Source organism: Ixodes scapularis, unplaced genomic scaffold (genome assembly GCF_016920785.2).
Source record: "Ixodes scapularis isolate PalLabHiFi unplaced genomic scaffold, ASM1692078v2 ptg000822l_1__unscaffolded, whole genome shotgun sequence".
NCBI lineage: Eukaryota > Metazoa > Arthropoda > Arachnida > Ixodida > Ixodidae > Ixodes > Ixodes scapularis.
Genome location: NW_024610043.1, coordinates 254,807 through 280,159, shown reverse-complemented (window position 1 = coordinate 280,159; position 25,353 = coordinate 254,807). Strand labels below are relative to the sequence as shown.

The 25,353-nt window shown below is 49.9% G+C and overlaps 3 protein-coding genes and 5 non-coding genes across 8 annotated transcripts; all 8 read right to left on the bottom strand.

Annotated features, from left to right (window-relative positions):
* Positions 1–1,540: 1,540 nt before the first annotated feature.
* Positions 1,541–2,762, bottom strand: LOC115312957. The gene is made up of 2 exons (XM_040214225.1): positions 1,838–2,762; positions 1,541–1,719 (listed from the first exon to the last, which is right to left on the bottom strand). The coding sequence occupies exons 1-2, from the start codon at positions 2,760–2,762 to the stop codon at positions 1,541–1,543; spliced, it is 1,104 nt and encodes a 367-aa protein (XP_040070159.1).
* A 406-nt stretch (positions 2,763–3,168) lies between these two features.
* LOC120842999 lies at positions 3,169–14,146 on the bottom strand (the record flags this gene model as incomplete). The annotated part of the gene is made up of 2 exons (XM_040214220.1): positions 3,169–3,173; positions 13,162–14,146. Coding segments are annotated over 2 exons (990 nt in total), but the record flags the coding sequence as incomplete, so codon positions are not given.
* Trnad-auc lies at positions 3,291–3,362 on the bottom strand. Its single transcript has one exon. It is a non-coding gene; the product is annotated as a tRNA-Asp (tRNA).
* On the bottom strand, positions 3,470–3,541 carry Trnad-guc. Its single transcript has one exon. It is a non-coding gene; the product is annotated as a tRNA-Asp (tRNA).
* Positions 3,646–3,717, bottom strand: Trnad-guc. Its single transcript has one exon. It is a non-coding gene; the product is annotated as a tRNA-Asp (tRNA).
* On the bottom strand, positions 8,703–8,774 carry Trnad-guc. Its single transcript has one exon. It is a non-coding gene; the product is annotated as a tRNA-Asp (tRNA).
* Trnad-guc lies at positions 9,066–9,137 on the bottom strand. The gene has a single exon. It is a non-coding gene; the product is annotated as a tRNA-Asp (tRNA).
* Positions 14,147–18,299: 4,153 nt separating the features above from the next.
* On the bottom strand, positions 18,300–19,360 carry LOC120842996 (the record flags this gene model as incomplete). The annotated part of the gene is made up of 2 exons (XM_040214213.1): positions 18,300–18,349; positions 18,562–19,360. Coding segments are annotated over 2 exons (849 nt in total), but the record flags the coding sequence as incomplete, so codon positions are not given.
* Between the last annotated feature and the right edge of the window lie 5,993 nt (positions 19,361–25,353).

Sequence of the window (25,353 nt, the reverse complement as noted above, 5' to 3'; positions counted from 1 at the left end):
AGCGGAGCGATTACGCGTTTGTATTTCTTATAAAATTCGGCGCATAGCCCGTCCGGTCCTGGCGTTTTCGAGCTCGGCAAATCGTCTATTGCTCTCTCGACCTCTTGAAGAGTGATCGGCTCTGTGAGGTTTTCCTTCTCCTCTTCCGTTAGTTGCGGCAGGGACTCTAGAAGTTTTCCACACATAGGGTCCTGCCTTCCTTTAACTTGGGTTTCAAAAACTTGCCTATAGTGTGCGACAAACGCCTGCTCAATACTACCGGGGCTCGTGTTAATCACTCCGTTGTACTCGATTTCGCCAATTTCGTTGCGAAGCGCCAACCTTTTCTCATCCGCCAAAAACCGTTTAGTAGGCTGTTCTCCCATCAAGTATTTCTCTGGTCGAGCCCGAACAATGGCTCCGCGGTAACGCTCTTGATGAAAATGCGCCAGGCGTTGCTTAACCGTTTCCAAATCTTTAAGAGCTGTGCCGGGTCGCTCACACTCAGCTCTTGACAGAGCTTGCAAATCTTCGATTAAGCCACGTTCGTCGCAACGTGCCTCGTACGCTAAAATCGACGACCTTTCGATAGCGAGCATCTTTACTTCCTGTTTGATGAGCTCCCGTGCCTCGAATACATTGTCCCTTGCGGTTTTAAAAAACGTTTTGAAGACGTTATCTACCGCTGCAAGAAAACTTTCATCATCAAGCAGTTTTGTGTTAAGCTTCCACAGCTTCCAGTTAAACTTGGCCTTCGGCGGCGCTTTTTCGCCGATCGTTGTCGAAATCATGCAATGATCCGAAAAGAACACTGGTGTGACGCGATACTTTCTTAGCATTGCTGCCGCGGAGGCCGATACGTATACTCTATCTAGGCGCGCATGAGACGACGCTTGGAAATGGGTGAAACGAATCTCGCTCGTTTCATTCGTCACCGTTCCGGCGTCAACCAAGTCAAAGTTTTCAACCAGTTCGCTTAAAACTTGCGCACTCTTGTCGCTGCTCCGCCTCAGGGGCGTCCTGTCTGCTGCCCTTACAACGCAGTTAAAATCGCCCAACAACACAATTGTTTTATCACAATCTAGAAAACGGCGAAAGCCAATAAAAAAGGAAACACGGTCTTTAATCGTACTAGGCGCATACACACAAACAATTCGCCACTGAAAAGACGCCAAGGAAAAATCACACATGATGAACCGCCCTTCCGTGTCGGTGGTTACAGCTAACTCCGACAAGGGCAGGGACTTTTTAAGAAAAAGAAAACATCCGGCAGAAAAACCAACCGCGTGGGTGACACAAACTTCGTACGACTGCAGAAAAGGCCTAAGCGCACTAGCAACCTGTTAATCCTCAGCCATTTTAGTCTCTTGCACCGCTAAGAAATCGGGTTTCTCTTTAAGCAGCAAACGCTGTAATTGGTATTGTTTTTTCCTGGCACTCAAACCTCGAACATTTAGCGATGCGACCGTTATTGCTGGTTGGAACGCACAAATCATGTGTCTTGCTGTAGCACTTGCCTTGGCATTCGGACGTCAGTCTTTGTAACCAGGCGTCAGCCGTCTTACTTGCTGTTGAGTCGCCTCCGGTCATCTGGGGTTAAGGTGGGCGTGGGCTGGAAACGCCCCTTCTTTGTCCTCTCCATCCAAGGGTTGGGCCTGGGTGTCATGCCCGGCGTCGATGGAGGGTTCTCGTCGAGGCCACGCTTGATGGACTCGGTGGTTTCGTCCATAGTGTCGTGACCTTCGGAAGGCGCCTTCTCGAAAGTCGGGGGGGGGGGGGGGGGGGGGGGGCCGGGAGGCCTCGCGCGGGGCTGCGGTCTTCTCCATTGGCGTCGCCGTGGGAGGGGGTGCCGCGCTGCCTGGTTCAGGAATGCCACCAGCCACCTCCTTCTTGTCCTTTACAGGCGAGATTTCAGTCGAGCCGTCCGCTCTAACAGGATGGCTGCAGGGCTCACCAGACGGTGAAGCTTCGTCTTGTTGTCCCTGAGCGGAACGCTCAGCCTCGTCGACATCCATGGTTAGGGGCGAAAGGTCTTCCGCCGCCGCTCCACCAGTTACTCGGGCGTAGGTCTTTACGCACTCCTCCTTCTCGTGGCCGAAACGTGAGCACACCGAGCACTTAGGCACGCGGCAGTCGCGCCTGATGTGCCCGGCACGCTTACAGCGCAGGCAGACCGGCGCCCTCCCCGGGATTACGATAAGGACGTTCGCCCCCTGAAGCCGCAGCTGATGAGGCATTCCGTCGGGCGTGACGCCGCTCTTCAGCGTCATGCGTGCCACCCGGGTAGTCGACTCGATGCCCTCGAATCCCTCGACGCGCCACTTCTCACGTGCGACTTCTATAACCTTGCCGTAGGGTTCCAAAAACTTGCTCACCGCGTCGTCCGTCACATGATACGGGACCCAATGGAGACGTAGACGGACTTCCGTGCTGCTGGGGTCGATGACGACACACCTCAGGTCCTTCACCTTCAACTCTTTGCAGTCGATGAGCCGCTTCTTGGCTTCCGGCGTTCGCAGCGTGGCTAACCAGACATGGTTCATCTGGAAAGCACCGAGCGCCACAATCTCGGACAGGACGGCGCACCGCTTCAGTTCTTGCCGGAAATCTTCGATACGATAGGGGCGGCCTCTCAGATCGCAGTGCAAAATTACTGAATTTAAAATCGTTGCACCCATTGGGATGGGAGGCAACACCACCTTGTAGTCGTCGGCAGACGATGACGCAGCAAAAGTACCGCGGCCAACTGGGGCCGTTGTCGCAGCTCCGTTGGAGCCAGCCATCCTGCGACCGTTCTCGGCGAGTGCCAGAAGCAGAATCCCACCACTATACTAACGAGGAGAGATGGGAAAAGCGGGAGTCAAACTCGAGCCGCTGAATGGACGTTCCACAGTAGTGGGAGAAAAAAAAAAAAAAAAAAAACGGAGTTGCTGTCGTAAAAAGATAACTCCCCGTCGGGGAATCGAACCACGGTCTCCCGCGTGACAGGCGGGGATACTGACCACTATACTAACGAGGAGGGATGGGAAAAGCGGGAGTCAAACTCGAGCCGCTAAATGGACGTTCCACAGTAGTGGGAGAAAAAAAAACAAAAACAAAAAAAAAAACGGAGTTGCTGTCGTAAAAAGATAACTCCCCGTCGGGGAATCGAACCCCGGTCTCCCGCGTGACAGGCGGGGATACTGACCACTATACTAAGGAGGAGAGATGAGAAAAGCGGGAGTCAAACTCGAGCCGCTGAATGGACGTTCCACAGTAGTGGGAGAAAAAAAAATATAAAAAAAAACGGAGTTGCTGTTGTAAAAAGATAACTCCCCGTCGGGGAATCGAACCCCGGTCTCCCGCGTGATAGGCGGGGATACTGACCACTATACTAACGAGGATAGATGAGAAAAGCGGGAGTCAAACTCGAGCCGCTGAATGGACGTTCCACAGTAGTGGGAGAAAAAATAAATAAAAAAAAAACGGAGTTGCTGTTGTAAAAAGATAACTCCCCGTCGGGGAATCGAACCCCGGTCTCCCGCGTGACAGGCGGGGATACTGACCACTATACTAACGAGGATAGATGAGAAAAGCGGGAGTCAAACTCGAGCCGCTGAATAAACGTTCCACAGTAGTGCGAGAAAGAAAAATAAAAAAAACGGAGTTGCTGTCGTAAAAAGATAACTCCCCGTCGGGGAATCGAACCCCGGTCTCCCGCGTGACAGGCGGGGATACTGACCACTATACTAACGAGGATTGTTTTTTTCTTTATTGCCTGCTTAGACATTGAAACGCTATAACAGAAAAACAAAACACACATATATGAAAATGTTAAAAGCGCGTGAACCTCTGAGAGGCCCCGCGGTTACATCTAAAAACGTTTTACATTGACCAATTCATCAAGCAAGGATACCCAGTCGGGGGGCTCTTGCAAAGCGCGATACACTTCGCGTATATACGCGGCACTTTCAATTAAATGATCTTCAGCGGGGCGTATCTTGACATCTGCGTTGTTCACTTCTGTCCTCGTCCTCCAGAGGCTGTGGAGGCCGAGGAGCATGAACAAATCGTACGGAACCCCGCCTTCGTTCTCAAGCGGTAAAAAACGTATGCCGTATGGATCGAGGGGGAGGTCTTTCTTCAACGTTCGCTGAAGTATGTCCCATAGAAAGACCGCGTCCCAACACTCCAGAAAAACATGTTCTATCGTTTCTTGTTTCTTACACAACAGACAGTTAACCGACCATGGGACAAAAAGACCTCTCTCCTCGAGCCATGGCTTAACAGGAAGCACACCACAATGTAATTGAAAGAAAAAGGACTTGATAGACGGCTTAACCGGCATTTTCTTCACTCTCGTCAAGACATCCTGCCCTGGTCTGTCATGATACAGGGACCTATAGAGGGGTACAGGCAAAAGAACATCTACCAAGTCTTTATACAACCTTTTACGAATAACTGAACATAGGTACTCCATTGAAAAACGAACCTTTAGCATCCGAAAAGATAAAACTATTTCTCGCATAAACCCACGAACACTGACACAATTTTGGTTGCTAGACGATATAATAAATTCGGGCAGATAATCCTGCAACAGGTTTTGCAGGACTGTACGCAAAAATGCATTATTCTGATCTCGAAAGAACATAAACCGCGATACAATCTGGCGAATGAAAAGGTGGGACAATCCCAAACCTCCACTACTCACGGAGCGAAACAAATTAGTGCGGGAAGAGCGTTCCCAGCTCGACCTCCAGATAAAAACCGCGAAGACCCTGTGCAGCTTCTGTACATTTAGGCGCGCCATAGATAATACCTGTAAAATGTACCATATTTTAGCGATTATAAATAAATTACAGACTGTTGCTCGCGCAAACATTGAAAAATCCCTCCCCTTCCAACCTTCCGCTTTTGCCCTTGCCAAGTCCGTTTCAACGTCCCACAGTTGCGTAGTATCTCGGTAGTGTTCGAGCGGCACACCGAGATACTTCGCCGGCAAGGTTGTCCACTGGACGTTCAGAAAAACACCTGGCGCGGCGGACCAGTTTCCGTGCCAAAACCCTGTACATTTACCCCAATTTATTACACTACCCGTTTGACTACAAAAGGAAGCCGCGACTTTGACCACTTCACGCAAACTCTCCTGGTCAGTACAGAAGACAGCGACGTCGTCCGCATAGGAGAGGACTTTAACCTCGGTTGAATTTAAGCTAAAGCCGCGGATGCATTCATTATGAATAAGCCCTAAACAAAAGGGTTCTAAATAAATCGCGAACAATAACGGGGATAGGGGGCAACCTTGCCTCACTGAAGAGTAAACATTGATACTTTCGCTGACATTCTTATTGACGATAATAGATGTTGAACAATTCGCATATGCCATCGTTAACCCACCCAAAATAACGGAACCCACGTTTGCGTGTTCAAGAATACGAAAAAGTACATCGTGACCCACCCGATCGAACGCCTTTTCGAAGTCTATTTGCAACATTGCAACACGTCTCTCGAAGGCGTCGCAACACTCTAAAATGCTGCGAGCAACATGGATGTTTGTGCAAATGGACCTACCCTTTATGCCGCAGGTCTGATGTGGCCCAACAAGACAGGTTATAACACTTTGCAACCGAGTAGCTAGGACTTTCATATAAATTTTATAATCAACATTTGTGAGGCTTATTGGTCTATATGATGAAACAGATTGAAGTTTAACTCGTCTGACTTGGGGATTAATATGGTGTGCGGCTTTAGGAAGGATGGCGGTAGCACAGATATTTTATACGCCTCGGTTAATACCTCGTACAGAACTGCAGCGGTATCTTTCTTAAATGATTTATAAAATTCGGCGCAGAGTCCGTCAGGCCCGGGCGTTTTACCCGTGGTTAACTCTTCGATTGCTGCCTCCAGCTCACTGACTGTGATAGGCACTTCTAATCTTTCTCGTACGTGCCTGTCGAGCGAAGGCATAAGCGGTAAAAAATCTTTTTCGAAACCATTATCTTTATGCGGGCACTGACCAAGCAGCCCGCGGTAATACTCTACAAAGGCTTTCTCGATATCTGCCTGTTCGCGCGTTATCGCATTACAGTAAAGAATTTCTTTTATCTCGTTGCGCCTAGCGTGCCTCTTTTCGTCGCTTATGGCACGCTTCGTGGGCCGCTCGCCCAGCCACAGCTTCTCCGATCGCGAACGGACGATGGCCCCTCGATATCTTTCGCAGTCAAGTGATTTAAGCTGATTTTTCAAGTGTCTGATTTCATTTAAAAACTCCCCCGGCTTCGCGCTTTCTTCTTTTACAAGAACATTCAGCTGGTCTCTCAGTTCCTTCTCTTTCTGCCGCTTATGGTGGTTTAAAATGCTGCTTCGCTCTATGGCAAAAAGCTTCACGTCCTCCTTAAAAAGTTCCCAACGTACCCCCCACATTGTTTGCTCGTCCTCGCGTATCTTTCTAAACAATGTTTCTACGTGAGCTCTGAGAACTTGGTCTTTGATAAGGCTACTATTCATTTTCCAAAGCGACCAATTCCACTTAAGTTTTTTCAACTTCCTTCCGATCGTGAACATGACAAGAGCATGATCGCTAAACGAAACAGGTACAACAGAATATTGATTACACATTGAAACGAAATCGAGAGAAACATATGCCCTATCGAGACGGGCGTGGCTGGAACCCTGAAAATGGGTGAAATGGACGTTACTTTTGGACGAAACACAAGCGACGTCTTCTAATGAATAATTCGAAATAACATCGTTCAAATAAAAGGCGCTTTGATCGCGAACCCGGGTCATATCTGCGCGGTCTTCAGGCGCCCACACGCAGTTAAAATCACCAAGAAAAATAATAAACTTGTCACATTTGAGGTATTCACTAATACCTTGAAAAAAAACCTTGCGCTCGCCCTCGCGGGTCGGCGCGTAGATACAAATGACTCGCCAATCGGCGTTAAAAAAGGAGAAATCGCACAGTACGAATCGTCCATACGCGCAGGACAGAACAAAACTTTCCAATACCCCCAGCGACTTTCGCAAAAACAAAGCGCACCCCCCCGATGTCCCTACAGCGTGCGCTACGCATACATTGAAACGAGTTCGGAAAGGCTGCACCATACGGTCCGTCTGCTCCTGGCTCTCGATCTTGGTTTCCTGAACGGCGACGATATCGAGCTCGTGTTCGTCGAACAGACGGCTCAGCTGGTATTGCCGGCGCCTGGCCGACAGCCCGCGGACGTTAAGGGTCCCGACACGAAAAGGCGCATTCAACATTGTCGCCATTCAGGAAAAGAGAGACCGTATGGTGCTTACCTCGGATGAACAGCCCGGCTCTTCTGCCGCGCCGCGAGACTGGCACCCGTCCCTCGCGATCACTGGATCCGAGCCCCTCACGAACTCTGGCGTGCGCCTCACGGCGGAGGCTTGCCGGCCGTCCTGTCGTCCACCGGAGCGTTCGGTTTGACGGGTGCACGTCGCCTCCACAAGGGCACCGTCTTGGGGGGCGGCTCCACCCGTTTCAGCTCGTCGTTGTCCGCGTTGCCGTCGTCTCGGGTCCTCTTCGCTGCCACGCTGCCAGCCGGAGCGTCGGCCATGGCCACGTCGTCAGCAGTCTTCTTGATGACGGATTTGTCGTCGTCGACTTCCGCCCCGGTTGGTGCGGGTGCTGCCGCCTCCGACTCTTCCTGGCACGCCCCTTGCTCCATCGCGGCAGCAGGTGTTTCCGAGTCCATGACGCCTGAGCTCTCTCCTCCTTCTGATGTCGATGGGGTGTTCGCCCCCGGGTCCGTGTTGACCGTGGAGCCGGTGGCTGCATCCTCGGTCTCTCCCTCGTCCATCAGGAGCTCGGATCGTTCCAAGCTCCCCACTGGAGCAGCGGCGGCCGCGTAGGTGCGGACGCACTGAGTCGCCTCGTGACCGAAGCGGCGGCAGAGGTTGCACCTCGGGGCGCGGCACTCCTTCCGGATGTGCCCGGTCTGCTGACACCGGAGGCACAGCGGGGCCCTGCCAGGGACGACGACGAGCGCGAGCTCGCCACCCACCCGCAGCTGGTGCGGGATGTCTTCGCAGGTTACTCCCGCCTTCAGCCGTAGTACCGCCGTCCGCGTCATGGTACCAACGCTCTGGCAGCCGTCCACGCGCCACCGCTCCCTTGTGACCTCGAGAACCCGGCCGTAGGGCGTCAGGGCCTCCCTCACGTCGTCGTCGGCCACGTTGAAGAGGAGCCAGTGGAGTTTTACCCTTACGTCTTGGTGGGAGGGGTCGACGACAACGCATCGGCGACCCTTGACGATGAGCTCGGTTGTCTCCAGCATCTTCTTTTTTCCTTCCGCCGACTTGAAGGTTACCGCCCACACGTGATTCATTTGGTACGCCCCCATGGCCGAAACCTCGGGGAGCGTACCGTGACGATGCAGCGCGTCCCGGAAATCTTCAACGCGATACGGTCGACCTTTCATGTCGGCGTGAAAGAAAACTGTATTTAAAACAACATACCCGGTGGGCAGGGGAGGCAGCATAAACTGATAATCTTGGGCCTCTTCGAACCTGATACCGCGGCCGGCGTGGGCCGCTGGAACCGCTCCGTCGGAGTACATGATAACACGTCCGCACTGTGCGGCAGCCGGAAGTGGAATCCATACTAACGAGGTTAGATGAGAAAAGCGGGAGTCAAACTCGAGCCGCTGAATGGACGTTCCACAGTAGTGGGAGAAAAAAAAATAAAAAAAAACGGAGTTGCTGTTGTAAAAAGATAACTCCCCGTCGGGGAATCGAACCCCGGTCTCCCGCGTGACAGGCGGGGATACTGACCACTATACTAACGAGGAGAGATGGGAAAAGCGGGAGTCAAACTCGAGCCGCTGAATGGACGTTCCACAATAGTAGAAGAAAAAAAAAAAAAAAAAAAAAAAAAAACGGAGTTGCTGTCGTAAAAAGATAACTCCCCGTCGGGGAATCGAACCCCTGTCTCCCGCGTGACAGGCGGGGATACTGACCACTATACTAACGAGGATAGATGAGAAAAGCGGGAGTCAAACTCGAGCCGCTGAATAAACGTTCCACAGTAGTGCGAGAAAAAAAAAAAAAAAACAAACGGAGTTGCTGTTGTAAAAAGATAACTCCCCGTCGGGGAATCGAACCCCGGTCTCCCGCGTGACAGGCGGGGATACTGACCACTATACTAACGAGGAGAGATGGGAAAAGCGGGAGTCAAACTTGAGCCGCTGAATGGACGTTCCACAGTAGTGGGAGACAAAAAAAAACAAAAAAAAAAAAACGGAGTTGCTGTCGTAAAAAGATAACTCCCCGTCGGGGTATCGAACCCCGGTCTCCCGCGTGACAGGCGGGGATACTGACCACTATACTAACGAGGAGTTTTTTTTTTTCTTTATTGCCTGCTTGGCATACCAAACAAATACATGCAACACACAGAACACGAATGTTAAAAAACGCCCGCCCTTCCCAGGCCGGCGCCAATGGTTTAAAATGCCTTCAGGGCAACCAGAGTATCCATCACAGGCAGCCATTCAGGCTGCTCATTTTGGGCTTTGTACACTTCCCTGATGTACGCAACACTCTCAATAAAATAGTCCCTCACGGGACGTGCATCTGCGTCAGCATGTCGCACGGCCATTCTTGTTCGCCACATACTGTGCAGGCTCAATACCATGAACATGTCATAGGGCACGTCCCCTTCACTGCCAACGGGGAGGAAACGAATGCCATACTCTGTTATTGGCAGATCCTTTTTCAGAGTTCGTTGTAAAATGTCCCAATAGAATACTGCATCCCAGCAGTCCAAGAAGATGTGGTTTATAGTTTCTGGTTTTCGACATAACAAACAGTTAACTGACCAGGGAACAAATAGTCCTTTTTCCTCAAGCCAGGGTTTAACAGGGACTGTGCCACTATGCAGTTGAAAAAAGAGCGTTTTTACAGATGGCCTAACAGGCATTTTTTTTTTGTCTTTTGAGAACATCTTTGCCAGGGCCAGCGCAACAAGAAGATCGGTAAAGAGGCTCTGGCAACACCACGTCTACCAAGTCTCTGTAGAAACGTTTTCGCGATACAACACTCAGGTACTCCAATGAGAAACGCACCTTCAGGAACTGGAAGGCTCGGCCAACTTCATGCAGAAAACCACGCACCCCAGGACAATCAACCTTACTAGACGAGACAACAAAATCGGGTAGTGCATAACAGAGGCGAACTTGCAATACAGTCCGCAAAAATAAATCCCTCTGATCACGCAAGAAAATAAAACGGGCCACAACCTGCCGAAGAAACAAATGGGCTAATCCCAGCCCCCCACTTTGCACAGAGCGAAACAGGTTGGTACGACTAGTGCGTTCCCATCCTGATCCCCAAACGAAAACTGCAAAGACTCTATGCACTTTCTGAACGCTGGCCCTCGTCATCCAGAGCGCTTGAAGTACATACCAGACTTTAGCCACAACAAAAAGGTTACAAACTGTCGAGCGAGCAAACATTGACAAATCACGACCCCCCTACTTGAGTGTTTTCGCTCGGACCTCTTCGATTTCCTCTTTCCAATACTCCGTAGTGTCACGGTAATGCTCGAGTGGCACCCCGAGGTACTTTGCCGGTGAACGGGTCCATTGAATATTTTCGAAAACACGAGGTGCACTTTCCCAGCTGCCGTGCCAAAATCCCACGCACTTACCCCAATTGACAATACTACCTGACATCTTACAAAATAAATTAGCCACCCTTACGACTTCTCAAACACTTTCTGTATCCTCACAGAAAACAGCTATATTATCCGCGTAGGCAAGAACCTTAACTTCACTCGACATCAACCGATAGGCCCTTATTCGTTCATTATACAAAAGCTTTAGACAAAACGGTTCGAGGTAAACAGCAAACAACAGGGGTGATAACGGGCACCCCTGTCTGACCGACGACTGAACTTGAAAACCTTTACTAACTTCCCTATTAATAATAATGCTCGAAAAACAGTCCGTGTAAGACATTTTAACCCCCTCTAGAATTACCGAGCCAACATTGACGTGCTCTAATATGCGGAAAAGAACATCATGCACAACGCGATCGAAAGCCTTTTCCAAGTGGAGTTGCAGAATGGCTACTCGCCCTTGAAATGCATCGCAACACTCAAAAATACTTCTCGCGACATGGATATTGGTGAAAATTGTTCGTCCCTTAATTCCACGTGTTTGATGAGGCCCAACAATTGATGATATGACGCCTTGCAACCTTCTTGCTAAAACCTTCATGAACACTTCATAATCTACGTTGGTCAGACTTATAGGGCGGTAGGACTTCACCGATAAAAGCTTCGCTGGATCGTCAAACTTAGGTATTAAAACGATATGAGTTTTACAAAAAGACGGTGGCAGCTCTTTTTTGTCATACGCTTCCATTACCACGCGGTGTAAAGCCACAGCTACATCGCTTTTGAATGCTTTGTAAAAAGCAGCGCCTAAGCCGTCGGGCCCCGGCGACTTTCCAGGAGTTAGTTCATCGATTGCCCATTCAATTTCTTGCAGACTAATTGGTACCTCGAGATTCGCTTTAACTTCGGCATCTAAGTTGGGCATGAGTGGTAGAAACTCGCGATCAAATCCATCTTCTACACGCTTACTATGCCCCAGAAGATCTTGATAATGTTCCACGAATGCGCGTTCAATTAGTTTTTTCGCGAGTCATGGAGGCGCCGTACTGTATTTCTATTATGTTATTTTGTGATGCGTACCTCTTTTCATCGCTAAGCGAGCGCTTGGTGGGTGTTTCACCCAACCACAGACGCTCGGCGCGGGCTCTTATCGCAGCTCCTTTGTATCTTTCTACATCAATAAGTTCCAGTTTGCTTTTAACTTGTTTAATTTCTTTTGTAAACTTTCCGGGTTGCGCGCTCTCCATGCTTAATACGAAATCTAGCTGACACTGCAACTCTTTTTCTTTCTCTTTTTCTTGCCGGCGTAAAATACATGATCTTTCGATCGCTCTTATTTTAACGTCATTCTTGAACTGCTCCCAAAGTTCAGCAAAGTTTCGCGTCCCAGACGCCAGCATTTGTCCAATGCGTTCTTTCATATCATTCGTAAAAGTTTTATAATTCAGAAGCTTATCATTAAATTTCCAAAGATCCCAGTTAAACCGTGATTTTACTTCTTTTCGCCCAATTGTAAAGAGGACTAAACTATGGTCACTAAAAGATACGTTCTTAACTTCATAGTTTTCACACAGTGGAACAAGACACGCAGAGACGTACGCCCTATCCAAGCGAGCGTGGCTGTCACGTTAAAGTGCGTAAACTGGGGAGAATTAGTATGGGACAACACATAGCCAATATCCTCTAAATTACTGTCTTGCAATACCAGGTTCAAAAATAGAGCACTCTGATCCCGAACAGGCTGCCTGCGCACTCTGTCTTCTGCTGCGCACACACAGTTAAAGTCCCCAACAAAATGACAAGTCTTTCGCATTTTATGTAATATTCAACACGTTCAAAGAACACTTTTCGTTCATATTCACGATTTGGGGCGTAAACACATATTGCCCGCCACTGTGAGCCAGAAAAGAAGTCACAAACAGCTAAACGGCCTGTTTCGCATACTGTTACTGTCTCTTCAACAATACCCAACGAATTGCGCAGAAACAGAGCACAGCCTCCTGACATTCCAACAGAGTGACACACGCAGACATTGTATCGAGCTCTGAAAGGCTGCACCATGCCGTCCGTTTGCTCCACACTTTCAACCTTCGTTTCTTGGACGGCGACTATGTCTAGATCGTGTTCTAGAAAAAGGCGGCTGAGCTGGTACTGTCGTCGCCTTGCTCCCAGGCCCCGCACGTTCAACGTCGCGACGCGGAGAGGTATCGTAAGGTTCACTGCCATTTAAGAGTTAGAGCAAACGGGTCGCATGGTGCTTACCTCGGGTCGCTGAGAACGGCGACAGACTCACAGTCTTGTTGCGTCGCTCGGTGCACCCACCCATGGGATCGCTGAACACCTCATTACATGCCTCGCCGTGAAGACGCGAAGCCGCCGTCCTGTCAGAGTCACGTCGGTCTTCAGTTCGATAAGCGGTGCCTAGCCGAGCGCGGGCCCTCGCTGCTATGGGGGCGATATCACCGACGCACGTCTTTCCGGCGGAATGTTGGGCTTCGGCTTGACGGTTGCCCGGCGCACTGGAGCCGTTTTGGGGGGCGGCTCATCGGGGAGGGCCTCACCGGAGTTCGGTCTTTCGTCGACGCCTTCTTCACGAGCTCGCTTGGCGACAGCGCCGCTGGTGCCTGCCACCTCGACACTCATGGCTTCCGGCTTTTTGCAGGACGTCGTAGCAGGGACCGAACTTGCGGTCTTGGTGCCCTCCGCCGAAGGGGTGTCGCCTATTACTGGCTCTGCAGGTTGCAGGCGCTGCTCTCCTTCACCCTCAAAATCTTTCTTATCCCCAGCGGTAAGGTCAGGGGGCGTTGCCCCTGGAAGTGGTCCACCAGCTTCGTCGCAGGCAGCTGCCTCGGACTCGGCCACGTCCATAAGATGTTCAGCCTCGTCCTCGTTTCCTAAGGGCCCCGTGACGAAGGCGTAGGTCCTAACGCACTGGCTCTCGTCATGACCAAAGCGTCGACAGAGCACACAACGCGGTACACGACACTCCCTCCGTATGTGCCCCTTCCCCCGGCACCGAAGGCAGAGCGGTGCCCTGCCTGGGACGACCACCAGGACCAGGTCGCCGGCGACACGCAGTTGATGTGGGAGGGCGTCCACCGTGACTCCAGCCTTGAGCCTGAGTGACACCGAGCGCGTTGTTGAGCACACGCCCGCGGCCCGCCACTGGTCTCTGACGACTTCCGTAACCTTGCCATAGGGTGCCAGGGCCACTCGCACTTCATCGTCGGGAACGTGGTGCAGCAGCAAGTGTAACTTCAGGCGTGTGTCCTGGTTGCTCGGGTCGGCCACGATACACCGGCGCCCCTTGACGGCCAGCTCGCCGACGGCGAGCAGCTTCTTTTTTCCTTCGGCACTCTTGAGGGTAACCGCCCACACGTGATTGTATTGGTACGCCCCCATGGCGACCACCTCGGCGAACAGTGTCGCGCTGACAAGAACCTCGCGAAAATGCTCCAGACGGTAGGGCCTTGCACTCACGTCGGCATGCAAAAAAACTGTATTCAAAACTGTAGTACCTGTTGGAAGTGGCGGCAGAATGACTTGGTATTCCTGGGAAACGGCGTCCGAGTTCCTGTTACCGCGGCCAGCGGCCGCTGAAACCGCTCCGGGGGAGCTCATGATTGACACGTCCGTACGCTGCGGCGGCCGGAAGTGGAATATACTAACGAGGAGAGATGGGAAAAGCGGGAGTCAAACTCGAGCTGCTGAATGCACGTTCCACAGCATTAAGAGAAGAGAAAAAAAAAAAAAAAAAAAAAACCGGAGTTGTTGTCGTCAAAAGATAACTCCCCGTCGGGGAATCGAACCCCGGTCTCCCGCGTGACAGGCGGGGATACAGACCACTATACTACCAGGAGGGATGGGAAGAGCGGGAGTCAAACTCGAGCCGCTGAATGGACGTTCCACAGTAGCGGGAGAAAAAATAAACAAAAAACAAAAAACGGAGTTGCTATCGTAAAAAGATAACTCCCCGTCGGGGAATCGAACCCCGGTCTCCCGCGTGATAAGCGGGGATACTGGTTTAAAAGACTCTCAGGGCGACAAGACTGTCTAACACTGGAATCCAGTCAGGCTGTTCACTCTGTGCTCTGTACAATTCTCTTAAGTGAACAATATGCTCAATAAAGTAATCCCGCACGGGGCGATGCATCGACGTCAGCATGTCGCACAGCCATCCTCGATTTCCACATGCTGTGCAGGGCCAAGGCCATAAACATGTCGTAGGGAACGCCCCCTTCATTTTCTACGGGAAGAAAACGGATGCCATAGGATGACACTGGGAGACTCTTTTTTAAAGTACGCTGCATAATGTCCCAGTGGAATACCGCATCCCAGCAATCCAAGAAAATATGATCGATAGTCTCGGGTTTCCGGCACAAGAGGCAGTTACTCGACCAAGGAACAAAAATCCCTTTTTCTTCAAGCCAGGGCTTAACGGGAAGCGTGCCGGTGTGTAGCTGAAGAAAGAAAGACTTCACGGTTGGCCTTACTGGCATCCGTTTAACTCTTTTGAGGACATCCTGGCCCGGGCCCTCACAGAAAAGAGACCTGTACAAAGTACAAAGGCACAGGGAAGACCACCTCGACTAAGTCTTTGTACAGGCGCTTTCGTGTAACTTCGCTTAGGTACTCCAACGAAAATCGAACCTTGAGAAAATGGAAAGCCAAAATCACTTCGCGCAGAAAACCTCGAACCCGCGTACATCTGACATCACTCGAGGACACAACAAACTCAGACAATGCATTACGGAGCCTAACTTGTAATACAGTCCGCAGAAAAGGATCCCCCTGATCCCGCAGGAATATAAATCTTGACACCACTTGCCGCAGAAACAGATAAGCCAGTCCTAGCCCGCCACTTTTCACAGAGCGGAACAAATTTGTACGACCGGTGCGCTCCCACACCGACCCCCACACAAAAATCGCGAACACTCGGTGAAACTTTTGAACGCTTACTCTAGACATACACAAAGCATGGAGCACGTACCAGACTTTAGCAACGATAAACAAATTACAAACTGTGGAGCGGGCAAACATTGAAAGATTTAGACCCCCCCACTTTGCCGTTTTATCCCGAGCCCTCTCGACTTCTTCCCTCCAGTACTCAGTAGAATCGCGGTAGTGCTCAAGCGGCACTCCGAGGTACCTGCCCGGCAAACAAGACCAAGTAACTCTTTCCAAAACAGCTGGTGTACTTTCCCAGCTACCATGCCAGTAGCCCACGCATTTATCCCAATTGATAACACTGCCCGAAAATTTACAAAAATTAAGTGCTTCTTTGACTACCTCGCAAACACTTTCTTTGTCGTCGCAGAAGACAGCAACGTCGTCTGCGTACGAAAGTACCTTGATTTCACTCGACAACAGCCTAAAACCGCGTATTTTTCATTGAAAAGAAGTTTTAAACAAAAAGGCTCTAAATAGAGAGCAAACAACAATGGCGATAATGGGCATCCTTGCCGTACCGAGGAGAGTACTTGAAAACTTTCAGTAACTTTCTTATTAACAATCACACTCGCAAAACACTCCGCGTAGGACATTTTAACCCATTCCAACAATAAAGACCCAACGTTCACGTACTCTAAAATACAAAAAAGGACGTCGTGTGCTACTCTATCGAACGCCTTTTCGAAATCAAGCTGCAACATGGCTACGCGACCTTCGAAAGCATCACAACATTCCAAGATACTTCTTGCTACGTGTATGTTAGTTGTAATCGTTCGCCCCTTGATGCCACATGTTTGGTGGGGCCTGACGATAGATTTTATTACACCTTGCAGCCTTCGCGCTAAGACCTTCATGACAATTTTATAGTCAACGTTTGTTAGGCTAATGGGACGGTAGGACTTAACAGACAACAGTTTCGCGGGATCATCACTTTTGGGGATTAATACTATATGCGTTTTCTGGAAGGATGGAGGCACTGCTTTTCTATCGTACACCTCCGCTATCGTGCGGTGCAGGACCTCCGCCACATCAGCTTTGAAAGCCTTGTAGAAGGCGGCACCTAAGCCGTCGGGACCGGGCGATTTCCCTGGATTCAGTTCGTCGATAGCCTTCTGTATTTCTCTCACGCTAATCGGTGCCTCAAGGTCGGCTTTAATTTTGTGATCTAATTTTGGCATGAGTGGCAAAAGGACGCTGGCAAATCCTTGTTCCACGTTTCTGCGGCGACCCAAAAGATTTTGATAATATTCCACGAAGGCGCGTTCGATGGTCTTTTTATCGCGAGTCACCAGGGCCCCATGCTCTATTTCTTTTATTTCATTTTGCGTCGCATATCTTTTTTCATTTCCAAGTGAACGCTTCGTCGGCGTTTTACCCAACCACAGACGTTCGGCGCGGGCTCTTATCACGGCTCCTCTATATTTTTCGACATCGATAAGCTCCAGTTTACTTTTAACTTCTTTTATTTCTCTCGTAAACTTTCCGGGTTGTGCACATTCAACGCTTAAAAGGAAATCTAACTGACACTGTAGCTCTTTTTCTTTTTGCTTTTCCTGGCGGCGTAAGATATACGATCTTTCAATCGCCCTGATTTTGACTTCATCTTTAAAGCGCTCCCACAGTACAACAGAGTTTCCCGACTCAGCCTCCAGCAATTTCCCAATGCTTTGTTTTACCCCGTCCATAAAAATCTCATCTCTTAGTAGCTTATCATTAAATTTCCACAATTCCCAGTTGAACTTCGATTTTGTTTCTTTCGATCCGATTGAAAATATTACCAGACTATGATCACTGAAAGAAACGTGTTTCACTTCGTAATTCTCGCACAGGGGAACCAGGGCTGCGGAGATATACGCTCTGTCTAGCCTCGCGTGACTCTCGCGTTGGAAGTGTGTAAACTGGGGAAAATCTGCCTTCGACAAAACAAACCCGACGTCCTCTAAATTGCACTCCTGCACTAACGAGTTCAAAAATAAAGCACTCTGGTCCCGAAGCGGCAGCTGTCGCGCCCTGTCTTCTATTGCGCAGACGCAGTTAAAATCACCCAAAAAAATAAAAAATCTTTCACAGTTCAGATAAGATTCAACGCGTTCAAAAAACGTTCTCCTATCACTCTCCCGGTTTGGCGCATAAACGGAGATAGCTCGCCACTGCAACCCCGAAAAAGAAAAATCACAAACAATCAAGTGGCCTGATTCACAAACATTCACTGTTTCTTCCACAATTCCCAAAGAATTACGCAAAAAAAGAGCACAACCCCCTGATGTACCAACGGAGTGGCGCACACATACATTGTATCGCGATCTGAAAGGTTGCACCATGCGGTCCGTTTGCTCTTCGCCTTCCACCTTTGTCTCTTGGACAGCGACTACGTCAAGGTCGTTTTCCAGGAAAAGGCGGCTCAGCTGGTACTGCCGCCGCCTTGCTCCCAGGCCTCGCACGTTCAGCGTAGCGACGCGAAGCGCTGTCTCAAGGCTTACTGCCATCAAAAACTAGATCAAACGGGCCGCATGGTGCACAGCTCAAGTCGCTGAAAAACGACGACAAACTCACAGTCCCGGTGTGCCGCCCGGTGGGTCCGACAAGAGAGTTCGCCGAAAGTTCGGGCCACAAAGCGGCGGCACGAGGACATCGTCCCCTCAAAGTCTTGTCGGTTTCCAGTCCGAGAAGAGGTGCCCAACAAAAAACGGGTTATCGCACCTACGGGGGTGGTGTCGCCGGTGGTCGCCTCTCCGGAGGGATGTTGGGCTTAGGCTTGAGGCTTGCCCGACGCACAGGAGTCGCTTTTCGGGGCGGTTCCTCGGGAAGGACCGCACTTACGATTAGACTTTCGTCGACGTCTTCGCGAGCCCGCTTGGGGACTGCGCCGCTGGAGCCTGCCTCCCCGACACTCCTGGCTTCCGACTCCTCGCTGGGCGTCGCCGCCACAGCCGAAACTGCGGTCTTTGTGACACCTTTCGAAGCAGGGGTACCGTCCACAGGCAGCGCCTCAGGATGACGGCGTCGCTCACCGTCGTTCCCGCTGTCTGCTCTGTCCCCGGCGGAAAGCCCGGTGGGCGTCGCCTCTGTAGGAGGCTCGCCACCTTCGCCTCCGGCTGCTTCTTGGGACTCGACCACATCCATGAGTAGCTCGGACGTGTCCTCATTCCCCACGGGCCCCGTGACGCTAGCGTACGTCCTTATGCACTGGCTGTCTTCGTGGCCGAAGCGCCGAGAGAGAGCACAACGCGGCACACGACACTCTCGACGAATGTGGCCTTTCCCTCGGCACCGAAGGCACAGCGGCGCCCTGCCCGGTACAACCACGAGCGCCAGGTCCCCAGCGACGCGCAGCTGATGAGGGAGGGAGTCCACGGTGAGTCCGGCCTTGAGCCTGATGGACACCGAGCGCGTCGTGGAGAACATGCCGTCGCACCCCTGGGCCCGCCACACGTCTCTGGCGACTTCCGTCACCTTTCCGTAGGGCGCCAAGGCCACTCGCACTTCGTCGTCCAGGACGTGGTGCAGCAGCCAGTGGAGCTTCAGCCGCGTGTCCTGGTTGCTTGGGTCGACAACGACGCACCGTCCTTCCTTGACTGTGAAATCCCCGGCGGCGAGCAGTTTTTTCTTGCCCTCGACACTCTTGAAGGTGACGGCCCAAACGTGGTTGTACTGGTACGCCCCCAAGGCGACCACCTCGGGGAGCAGCGCCAGGCCAACCAGGGCGTCGCGAAAATGTTCCAGACGGTATAACCTCATGGTCACACCGGCGTGCAAAAAAGCAGTATTCAAAATTGTTGTACCTGTTGGAAGCGTTGGCAGGATAACTTGGTAGTCCTGTTCGGCGGAAGCCATGTTCCTGTTACCGCGGCCAGCGGCCGCTGAACCTGCTCCGACGGAGCTCATGCTCACACGTCCTTTCGCTTCGGCGGCCGGAAGTGGAATATCGCAACTCCAGCGCGCCGCTCGCCCTCAAGCGGACGAACGGAGAACCAGAGGACCGGGGACGGCAGTGGCGGCGGCGGCGCGGAAACGGTGGCAGGGACTGTCGGCCTTGATGCGAAGCCGTTTTAACAAAAAAAGTGAGCGCGTTAAAAAAAAAAAAAAAGAATTCTTGTTCTCCGTCTTGCAACAGCCTTGCGCGAAGAACCGAGATGTCTAATTTCATTAGAGACTTTTCGTGTATCGCATACGCTGCGGATTTCTGGTCTTGTGCATGGCCGCCAGCTCAATCTGTGCTCAACGTGACGGAAGACGCTCCCGCTAATGATGAAGAACTCTATAGTACGGTCTACGAAAAGTCTATTCTTTGCCATAAGTAGGAGAAAACTCGTCGCGCAACGGTATGTCGAGCAACACAAATCGGGAATGAGTTCGTGTTTTAAGGCCGTTACAAGGAACATGGCTATTTATTCCAAGCACTTTAAAAAGACAGAATACCCGTACTTGCTTTCAGGTAATTACAAAGCAAATAAAGAAATGCTCGAAGCATTTTAAGTGCGTCTGTGTTAGCCAGCCGTTCGTGACGAGAGCTTAGAACGCGCAGTTTTGGCCAGAGGGACCGCAATGTTGCAAATAACACGGTACAAAAAATGTACGTTAAATTAAAATATTTATTTGTGATAGAGCAATAAATAAAACACCTAAAACGCCGATTATGTTAATAGGCAGTCGCACGACACCCCTAAACTTCAGTTGGACGTACAGCGCACTGACGTTCAACCAGCGCTACCAACTTTCACGAGCGGCTTGAAAGCCGAGTTGTGCAACTTATTAAAATAGCTTAAGTGAGTGTAAATGACCGGAAAAAAAAAGTAATCGTTTTTTTTTTTCGCCCTACTGCAGAACCTTGGTGTTTCTTTTTGTTGTTGTTTTCTTTCGGTACCCTTTGATGCGTACTTTAGCTGTTTAATATCTATATATTGCGCCGTCGTCAAGCCTCTCGTAAAAGTTGGGGCCGTCAGTTTGACGTCAGTGGGCTGCACGGCGAACTGAAGTTTTGGAGTGTCGTATATGTAACAAGCGGTGTAAAAACTACAACATTTTTTTTTTTAGAGTGATGAGCACGGCAACTCTCCTGGAGCGCACAGAAAATAGTGTTTCAAAGGCGCAGCGAGAGCTTGCCGTTGTAATGGTACACCGAACGGTATACCGTGCGGTGTACCATTTTGTTACCGCAGGCTATAGCCTGCGGTAACAAACTTTCTATCAATAATCATAGAGCAGTTTGATTACGTGTTGCAATACACTAAAACCGAGACGGTGAGCAGCGAGTTGTGAGGCTGTGACGTGAAGACACCAATACTGTGAATGCTGCTCTTCCGAAGCTTGACGGTCACCGTTCGCGGCTCTCGTTTTATAGCACTAATGGCCAGGCAAAGCGCAAACATATCTTCATCACCCTCAAAAATGTTCTGCCACAAACAGTAACGTGGCCGGTGCCTAAAACACGCTCGCTCACCACAAAGCTTCGCAATTTGAGGTTTCTGCAACTTTTAAATAACAGCATGCTCGTTTTCCTAACGTGCATCAGCATCTCCGTCACCTGTAATATTAACCTTCCCTAACCGCTTCGCCTTTGTGGACAAATAAAGCATTTTAAGCGCGCTGAACAGCGTCAGCGCGAGCAGGCGCTCGGGATATCCTGGAGAATCTATCCCCGTCTCTTCCGCCATCTTGGAACTACCGCCCCGCCACCTATAGGGCGTTGGAGTTGCGAATACTAACGAGGATTTTTTTTCTTTATTCAGCGTTTTAAAACAATAAAAACGACTACCCAGCACTTGTAGGCAGCCGTACAATTAAAATTCTTTCATTCTCATCACATCATCAAATAGGTTTGCCCATTCCGGCAAACTCTCACTGTATTCATAGACACTCTTCACCTGGGTTACCAGTTCAATCAAAAATGCTCTTGCCCCTTTTGGTGGGTGCTCGGCATGTCTAACCGACTTGCGAGATTTCCAGAGACTGAATATTGCTAGCAGCATAAAAAGATCATAGGGAACATTATCTTCACGTTCAACAGCCAGAAAACGTATATTATAGGATGTTATGACTAATTCTTTCTTCAAAATCCTCTTGAGAACATCCCATAGAAAAACAGCGTCCCAGCAGTACAAAAAAGAGTGCTCTACTGTTTCCGGGACTTTACATAGTGGGCAGTTAACGCCCCCAGGAACAGGCAAACCTCTTTCCCAAAGCCAGGTTTTTACCGGCAGCGATCCAGAATGCAAGCGAAAGAAAAAAGATTTTGGGGTTGGAGGTATTCTTATCTTCTTAACTCGGCATAACACATCATTTCCAGGTCCGTTTTCATATAGTGAACGATAAACAGGTACAGGAAAAACACTTTCTAGTAGGTGCCGGTACAGGGTCCGCCTTTTGACGGTGGCCAAGTATTCCAAAGAGTACCGTACACTCAAAAAACGAAAGGCGGCAACTACTTCCTTAACGAACCCAACCATCTTTGCTGGGGAACCGATAACGGACGATACAAAAAATTCTGGCAAATGACTGGTAAGTTTCGTTTGAAACATGACTTGTAATAATGGGTGTCTCTGGTCTCTCATAAAAATAAAACGCGATACTAACTGCCTAAGAAACAAATGAGACAGCCCAAGACCGCCTTTGAGCGGACGTAGAAAAAGGTTATCTCGTCGCATCGGTTCTCCAGCACATTGCCAAATGAAAAGCGCAAAAACTCTATGCATTTTTTGAATATTGCAGCGCGCACAGTATAGCACTTGCAAAACGTACAAGAGCTTCGCGGTTAAAAAAATCTTACAAGCAGAAGCCCTGGTGAAAATAGACATGTTACGACCCCTCCATTTCCTCGTGCGTTCCTTCAAATCCTCTATCACACCTTCCCAGTAAGGCGAACTCTTCTCCATGTGATCCAGAGGAGCTCCCAGGTATCTACCCGGGGAACATGTCCAATGAATCCCCTAAAAAAAAAAACCGGCGCATCGCCCCCCTGCCGTACCATATCCCGAGACATTTATTTTTGTTAATACTAGCACCTGTAGCATCACAGAAAATTTTGCACAAATTTAGAACTTTTGAAATGCTAGTCTTGTCCTGACAGAAAAAAGCAACATCATCAGCATATGCCAGTACTTTCACTTCCACGTTCCCCATTGTGTACCCCTCTACGTGCTCGCTTCTGATAACACTTAGACAGAGCGGCTCAAGGTAGAGACAAAATAATAAAGAAGACATGGGACACCCCTGTCGCACAGAAGATAGGACATTAATCTTTTCTGACAAGGAATTGTTAATGACAAGACGCGTCGTACAACCTGAGTACGCCATCTTGACTCCTTCAAAAACAATGTTACCTACATTGGCTTTATTTAGAACCTCCCACAGCACCCGGTGGCATACTCTGTCAAACGCCTTTTCCAGGTCAATTTGAATCATCGCTACCTGGCTTCCCTCTGCTCGAGAGTTTTCGAGAATAGTCCTCGCGACATGAATGTTCGTTTGAATTGCCCTCCCTTTAATTCCACAGGTCTGATGGTCCCCAACTAACTGGCATATAACGTGCTGAAGTCGTCTCGCCAACACCTTCGCAAAGATCTTATAGTCTACGTTGCTCAACGCAATAGGACGGTATATAGCTCGATACCTTACATCTCTGGGCTTCATCTTTAGACTTGGGGATCAGTATCGTGTGCCATTGTAGGAACGAGGGCGGAAGCGCTTGACGTCGATAAGCCTCACGGATTACTTCGAAAAGGAAGACCGACAACTGGTCTCTCAAATGCTGATAGAATTCAGCGCAGAGGCCGTCTGGACCTGGCGTTTTATGAGCAGCGAGACTCAATGGCTCGGTCAATCTCCGACTTTGTGATGGGTTGTTCCATCCAGTTCTTTGTTTCTGTGGATAGCTCAGGTGCTATCTGGAGAAGACCTTTCAAGGCGGCTGTTTCTTTCGGCTCACCTTTGTTTCCAAAGAGGTTCGTGTAATGTGCAACAAATGCTCTTTGAATGCCGTCTTTGTCCTTGCAGATGACGCCTTCATGGTCCAAAACGGTTATCTCTTTTGCCAGCGCCAAGCATCTTTCATCCGCCAGTGCTCGCATTGTGGGCTGTTCGCCGAGCCAAAACTTCTCCGCCCTCGCCCGCACAACCGCACCACGATAGCGATTATTTTGAAAACGTTGCAATTCACGCTTAACTACCTTTATCTCTTCAGCGTATCTACCAGGGCACTCGCTATCGTCTTTGAGAAGCGCGAGCAAGTACTGCTGCAAACCATTTTCTTCTTTCTTTGATACGTAGTTGGCGATGGACGACTTTTCTACAGCTAACAGTTTAACCTCCTCTTTAAATAATTCCCACTTCTCAGTGAAAAGTTAAGTATTTATTTTCGCCTAATTTATCTAAAATATTAATCACTCCATCAGTAAAGCTTTTATCCTTGAGGAGGTTGACATTAAATTTCCAGAGACCCCAGCTAAATTTTCGTGACGATTTACATTTTCCCCAACCGTTACGCCTACGAGACAGTGATCGCTGAAAAACACAGGTTTGACAGAGTATGCCACTGTAATAGGGCCTAATTCCGCGGACACATATATGCGATCTAATTGCGCATGCGATGACTGCTGAATGTGGGTGAAACGAAGTTCCTCACGTTCGACGTGCATATCCGCAACGTCCGTCAACAAATACTCATCCAAAATATCTCTTAACAAGGTACTACTACTATCGCTAGGCGATTTCGCTGATGCCCTATCTCGGACATTACACACACAATAAAATCTCCTAAAAAAATCATATAATTTTCGCAATTAATATATTCTGTTATCTGACGAAAAAAAGCTCTCTCTCTCAAAGTTTCTGTTTGGGGCGTAAATACACAATACACGCCACTGCAAACCCCCCAGCAAAAAGTCACAAAAAATCAAGCGACCCCCACTATCTGTAGTGACCTTAAGGTCAGTAAGCGCAATACGCTTCGAAAGAAACAAAAAACATCCCGCGGATGTACCGACAGCATGGCTGACACACACTTCGTACGCACTTAAAGGGGCACTCAAGTTAATTGTGAGATCGTCTATTTATTGTCATAACTCATTCTGCGGGCTCTAAGCATCCTAGAAATCCCAAAATTACATTCAAGGGCGGCCGATTTCCCTATTAGAAATCCAATCAAAGATCGCTGTTCTGCGCCTAGGCGCACGCCGTCAGGGGCGCTGTCGGACGGGAAGGCAGCAGGGAAGGGCGTGCGCCATCCAATCACGAGTGACGGCTTCCCGGCGGATTGATCCTTCGAACCGGCGGAGTGATCTTCCGAATGTGCGCGTATTTGATGGATTCTCGTTGGGACTCATTTTGTTTACTTCGGGTCTTGCGTCGTGCGGAGATGGACCTGCCAAATCTAACACCGTTGGAGGTGGAAATTCTTCGGCGGACGGCAGATATCAGCTCAATCTCCTACGACGCCACTCCTACGCGCGACGCCGATGCCCCGAACGCGACGGACTCGGACGACAGTTCGCGATGCTCAATGTCGACACCGGAGGAAGAGGAAGACGACGAAACCGACGACGCAACCCAGCGGCTTGGGAACACCAAATGGTAGGTGATGAGCTGTTTATTATACCTCTCATATGTATAGCTGATGCTGGTTTTCTGTTTTAAGGTGCCAATGCAGTTGCTGCGTGCCGATGGAAACCGTCGCAGAGTGTGTCTGCTGCCGTGACTACCCGGCCGCCGTTCGAAAGCAGCAGGGCCGGCAGAGCTGCGTGACAAGCCACCCGGATTTCGAGGGGCTGTGCCTCGATCCGGGTGTGCTACAGCTGGCCTTGTTGAAC